This window comes from Mastomys coucha, unplaced genomic scaffold (assembly GCF_008632895.1).
Source record: "Mastomys coucha isolate ucsf_1 unplaced genomic scaffold, UCSF_Mcou_1 pScaffold23, whole genome shotgun sequence".
Taxonomy (NCBI): domain Eukaryota; kingdom Metazoa; phylum Chordata; class Mammalia; order Rodentia; family Muridae; genus Mastomys; species Mastomys coucha.
This window is the reverse complement of record NW_022196906.1, coordinates 108852495-108859048: the sequence shown is the minus strand read 5'-3', so window position 1 is coordinate 108859048 and position 6554 is coordinate 108852495. Positions and strand designations below refer to the sequence as shown.

The 6554-nt window shown below is 46.4% G+C and overlaps 1 protein-coding gene across 3 annotated transcripts in view; it reads right to left on the bottom strand.

Moving 5' to 3' along the window:
• Osbpl10 (oxysterol binding protein like 10) overlaps nt 1-6554 on the bottom strand; it is a 260513-nt gene that overhangs the window by 125747 nt on the left and 128212 nt on the right. For 2 of the 3 annotated variants that reach the window (XM_031343150.1, XM_031343152.1), the window contains exon 4: nt 2715-2906. The exons of the other annotated variant lie outside the window; for it this stretch is intronic. In XM_031343150.1, the coding sequence (XP_031199010.1) occupies nt 2715-2906 (192 nt within the window). The remainder of the gene's footprint in view (nt 1-2714; nt 2907-6554) is intronic. 3 annotated transcript variants of the gene reach the window in all.

Genomic DNA, 6554 nt, shown 5'->3' with positions numbered 1-6554 from the left:
TGTGTGTGTGTGTGTGTGTGATATCCTCCTCTCCTCTGGCTCCCCAACCTGATTCTCTCTACTTCCTATGTGTAGGTAAAAATGTGATCAGCTAACTTCCTGGTCCTGCCTTCCGGGGCATTATGAATTCTAGCCCTATGAAACCCTAAACCAAACTAAGAGTCTTCTATGACTTTTTTTTGTTGTATTTTTTAATCCCAGCCACTAAAAAAAAAAAAAAAATAGCTAATGTACACACTGCACAAAAAAATTCTAACTGGGGGATATTGATCCACTGTTGGTGATGAAATAATACAATGTGGAACCTGCCTTAAACATTCTCTAGCCTCAGGTCTGGGGGTCTTGCTTAGTGGGTAAGAGCTTGTCTAGCCTATGGGGGTCTCGCTCAGTGGGTAAGAGCTTGTCTAGCCTATGGGGTCTCGCTCAGTGGGTAAGAGCTTGTCTAGCCTATGGAAGCTCTCGGCCCAATCTCTATCCAAAAAAAAAAAAAAAAAATCTCTATCATAAATTAAAAAACCTGCTGAGGAGGTCTGGGTATGCTACTCTGTTGGCAGAGTGCTTGGCCGGCATGCACGAAGCCCTGGGATCCATCCCCAGCACCAAGGAAACCAGGTGTAGTGGCATATGCCATAAGTTCATGTATGAACATACATGCTGCACATACATACGTGTAGGCAAAATACACATACACATAAGATACATCTAAAAATATTCTTAAATAGAATTACACACACACACACATACACACACACACCGAAAGCTGAGGAGAAAAAAAAAACAGATTAAATGAAAATTTCAATGAAAAAAATTAAAATGCAAACTGCTAACACTGTCCTGGTTTGTGCTGCAGAATCTTGGAGCAGCATACTGTTCTATTTTATGTAAATCTGTGACAATATGTTGAAAAAGGATCTATGAAAAACCATAAGCAAGCAGACACAGCATCTATTATATCAACCAATGTACTGATACAGCTAAGCTAAAGGTCACTTTTGCCTACCTATCAGGGTGTCTGTCTCGCAGTGGGCACGCTCTCTGAAGATTAAGATGGTTAAGTGCACTTGCTACTCCTGTAGGTCCTGTGGAGGACCCACGTATTGTCTTCATCACCACACCTGCTCAGAATGGTCTGCAATTCCAGTTCCAGGTAATCTGATGCCACCTTCTGGCGCCCCCTTCTGGCCTTCATAGGCACTGCACACATGTGTTGCACATACATACTCATAAGCAAAATACTCATATGCATAAAATATATCTAAAAATATTTTTAAATAGAATTCTAGCTCTGTACTTTCCATTTTGGAGCCAATATGGGAATATATGCACATAAAACCTATTTTTTGGTAAAAAGGTAGGAAGTCTTTCCTACAAATATACAAATATGAAGCAGATTCTTTTTTAAAGAAGATTTATTTATTTATTTATTTATTTATTTATTTATTTATTTAACGTATGAGTACTCTGTAGCTGTCTTCAGACACACCAGCAGAGGGCATCAGATCTCATTACAGATGGTTGTGAGCCACCATGTGGTTGCTGGGATTTGAACTCAGGACCTCTGGAAGAGCAGTCAGTGCTCTTACCCGCTGAGCCATTTCTCCAGCCCATAAAGTAGATTCTTGACCAGAATCAGACTGAGGTAATCTGAGATCAAAATACTGCCTAGCTTCTGACATTTAAAACGTAAAGCACTAGGCATGCCTCAAATGTCTGTGGGGGCCATCCTTCCCCGAGACAAGGCAAGGGCTTTGTAGCCACAGCAAGGGGCAGCAAGCTGGGCTGAACCAGAGAGCTTCCGGGCAGCGGCTCTCAACCCCTGACAGAATTCAGGCACCCAGGACCTACTCCACACTAACACAGTCGGCTGCCCCGGGGGTCGGGGAAGGGTAACAAGAACACTAATGATCTCACGACTTCCTGGGGCCTCTCATAAGAAGACGTGAGACAGCCTTGGGATTGAGATGTATTCCGTTGGCCAAGTGCTTGCCTAGAATACAGGAAGCTTTGGGTTCGATCCCCAGCCCCGCATAAAACTGAGCATAAAACTACCTGTAATCCAAACATTTCAAGGCAGAGGCAAGAAGACAGATTAGAAGTTCAAGGTCATCGTCAGCTAATCCGACAAGTTTGTGGCTGGCCTGGACTACATGAGCCCCTGTCTCTAAAACAAAACATATCGAACTCTGGTGTCCCTTTCACCGCATAGCTTCCAGGTGAGTCTCAGCATTCCCACAACGCTGGCAACAGTGGCTCTAATGCTTATTCCCTTCTCACAACTGCAGAGAGTGGGGCTCGGAACCACGGAAGTGAAGGGGGAGGCCGGAGCTTTCTCAGGAGAATGGAGTCAGCATCAGGACCACTGCTCGGGAGCCTCAAGCATGCCCGTGATTCTCTGGGGCTCTCTACGTGCGGGTCTCATCCTAGCCCTGAGCAGGAGACTTTAATTAACAGTGTTCCTCCTCAGCTCACTTTACCACGGGCTTCTCTGCTTCCTGAGCTAGGAGCGAGTTCTCCTAATGGCTTGCTTAACCTCCAAAATGGCAGTGACCATTAATTATCTTCTCGTGCCGGAAGAAAAGCTGCAAGCAGGAGGCTGGGAGAGTACTTCTGCTCTATATAGGGTCAGAAGGAAGAGGAGCCGCCAGGGCCACAGCCAACAGCCCCTGAGTCCCGGGAGGTGAGTGGGCATATAACCCAGGAAGAGCAAGGCCTACCTCTCTGACTTCGTGAAGCTGGCCGGAATACTGACTCTTGGCTCTTCGGGCAGCTGCAGGCGACTTGTGACGCGTGAGTGAGACAACACCGGGGGCGCCCATACTGAGATGTCTCTGGCTACAGGGAGACGCAGAACTGGGTGTTCCATGGGGGAGCAAAGTGAGGCTTCGGCTGCGGGAGCCTGGAGTAGTCTAGAACAAGCAACAGGCGTCAAAACTCAGCAACTGGCCCATAGAACGTGACTGTTGCCTTTCACATGTGTGGGCTTTTGAATTCCCCTCTGATCTGTTTAAAAGGATGTAGGCATGGGAGAGGTCTAACCGCACTGCGTCTGAAACCCACGAGGACCCAATTACAGAAAATGGCAGGGGTGGCGGTGGTCCAAACTTTTAACCCCAGCACTCGGATGGCAGAGGCAGGGCATCTCTGTGAGTTCAAGGTTAGCCTTGTCTATACAGTGACTTTACAGGGCTACATAGTGAAAGCCTGTCTTGACAAAAAAGAAATGAATGATACACCCCCGCTGAATTACCCTTTTCATCTCTAAGGTCTCCTTTCCTTTGCTATGGCCGTAGAGAGTCATCTCCCAAGTGCCATTGGCTCAGAGTCTCTGCCTCTACGCTCACTACTTCCTCTTTCTGGAAGCCCTTCCCCTTCGGGATGATACCCCTCCACGGAACCCTAACACGGGGTTTACTGTTGTCTGGTCTGGGAAGCGCGTCCCTAGCTGGCTCAGACTGACTGCTCACCAGAGGCACTGTCTGGCTCAGAGATCCCTCGTGATCATCTCTGAATCCCAAAGCTTGGTGAACAATGACTTCAAGTGCTTAATCGATGCTTGCTATGTGAACGATTGAATGACTCTCCTTCACGTGTTAGCCAAGTGTTTGCTTACACTTCATCCTATAGTTCTTACACTCTTACACACTACTATAGTACTATAGTCGTAATTTGAATATACCAAAAGTATAATAATTTCAATACTAATGGAATTCAAATTACTAATCGGTAGTAAAGACGGTGTTTCAATTTAATGTTCTTCAAACTTGGCAGCCAGTTTGAAGAACAAACCTGGATTCATCTCTCAGAGAAAAGATTCCAAATAAATGGAAGAGGTTTAGAAGGAAGAAGAACGGGATGCCCACCCAGAAGAAGTCACGCAGGCAAGGCCTGACACTTTGAAATCCAAATGCTATGAAAGAAATGCCCTGGTAAATCTGGCTACCTAAAAGGTAGCAGGCGGCCATAGTCACCATCTCTAAAGTCAAGGGGAAAGAACTGGGGGGAAAGCTGCACGTGCCCATTCAATGAGCCAAGATACAAAGAAGCAAGTTCACAAACAGAACAATGAATGACCCTTAAGCTGTACCAAACGGGTCCCACTGGATGCCCCAGAAAATGGGAAACCCAAAACTAAGTTTAAAAGGCATGTTTCAGCCATCATCTTGGCAAACATTCCAAAGTTTGAGCACACAGCTGTCAATGGAGCCTGAGCATGTCAGATCTGCTCCCAGCATCCTCTCTGAGCGGCTCAATCCCTGGAATCCGTTCTCTAGTCAGACCTGCATGCGGGCGGAACAGCGCGTATCCTCAGTTAATGACTGCAGCAGCACACTTCATGGTGGAGGCTGTTAACAGCCTCCGTGTCCATCAGTGTGAGGCAGGTTACATAACGAAATACCAAATACCGGAAGAGGATACTGGAAGCGACCTCTAGCCATTGACCTTGGAAAAACTCTCCGAGTTGTACAGTTAATTGTAAGAAACAAGATGCAGCAGCCCTGTGTGACATGCCAAGTTCTTGTTAACATTCAGGAATCATTTTCACTTATTATTCAAAAGTGTTCCTTTTAAAACCCAGAAAAAATTTTTTTAAAAGATACGCACAATAATGAAGTGGAGGCTTATTTATTGAGAGCCAGACGTGAGGAAGGGAGGGGGTTGGTACTAGACAGTTTTCTTTATTTCACTTCAAACTGGGGGAAGGGACTGCCTGTTTGCAAGTTATTAATTCTATGCAACATTTACATTCTTGCTACCACCTGTGCATCGTTTAGCCTGAGAAAAAGCTTGTGGGTGACATGCCAGATCCTGTGGTACAATTACCAACTAGACACTTACTGACTACCTACTATGTGCTTTGCAGTATCCCTCCTGGGGAAAGTTAGTGAGAGTTGCAAGGTTGCTTGTGTTAGAAGACATGCAGACAGGGACTGGAGAGATGCATCAGTGGTTAAAAGCCCTTGCTGCTCTTCTAGAGGACCCCAGCATCCACTCACAACTGCCCATAACTTCAGCTCCAGGGATCCAATGCCCTATTCTGGCCTCCGTGTGCATCTGCACGCTTGCAACATGTATTCATACAGACACATGTACATCCACATACATAAAAATAAATCTTAATGGAAAAAACACACAGACCACAACATTCACATGTACACTTTAAAAACAATGCAGTTATTGGGGGGGGGGAGAGGCGGGCGGGCGTCAGGCTGGGAACATGGCTTGGTTGGCAGAGTGCTTGCCTAGCATGCACAAAATCCTGGGTTTGAGCCCCCACACCACATGAACCAGGTATGGTGGTCCACACATGTAATGCCAGCACTTAGACGATACAAGCCAGAAAATCAGAAGTTTGGGGTTACCCTCACCTATATAGAAAGTTCAAACCCAGTCTAAGCTACGTAAGACTGTCTCAACAGAAAAGTATATAACAAGATGCTGATTTGAGAATACAGCTGGGAAATGTCAAAGAGGACAAGCTGATCTTATCATAAAGAGATGTCCCGAGACAGAGGCGATATCTAAGCGTGTAAGAAAGTTCACTATGCAAATATGAGAGCTTGTATCTGCCTTCCTACCACACACACACATACATGAGTCTGAGTGGTGTGTGTGCCTGTGGCCCCAGTGCTGCAGGGAAGAGCTAGGAGGACTGCTAGGATTCGCTGGCCAGTCAGGCTACCCAAAAACGACCAAGGTCTAGGCTCAGTGAGACACTCTGTCTGAAGGGACTGGGTCACAATGATAAAGCAAGAAGTCCAGGTTCTTCTCTGCCCATGGCACACACACAGGTGCACACACAGGTGCATACACACAAATGTGCGCACAGGTGCATACACAAAGGTATATACATATACACACACAAACAAGAATACATACACTCAGGTACACACGGGTACACACAGGTGTGCACACAAAGGTGCACACACAGAGGTGCATACACATAGAAGTACACATATACACATTAAAGCACACAAACAAAAGTGCAGACATACAAAGGTACACACACAGAGGTACATACACATAGGTATACACATACACACAAACAAGAGTGCATACACACAGGTACACAGAGGTGCACACACAGAGGTATAGACACATACCAACAAAAGTGCATACACACAAGTACACACAGTACCTACAAGCGTACACAGACACACACAAAGGTATATTCACACACAGGTACACACAGGTGCACACACACACACACCCCACCACCACCACCACCACCACCACCACCAACAACAACAACAATGCCCTAAGCTGGGGGCGCTGTAGCTCACACTTGCTGGCACAATAGGAAGCAAGGAAACAGAGCATAGGCTGACCCTGACTGGGTATCCCTGCAGGCTGACCTCAGGCCCGGGAAGCAGGCACTTTGTAAATGACAAGATAATGGGGAGTGGGGTGGGGTGGGAGCCGGGGTAGAAATCACAATTCTGGGTTGCTCTGAAAAGGAGTTCAAGAAGGATCTCAGGATCTGGTGTGCCTACAACCAGGACAGAGTGTGGAGCCTGTGACTGGCTTGTGTGTGTGTGTGTGTGTGTGTGTGTGTG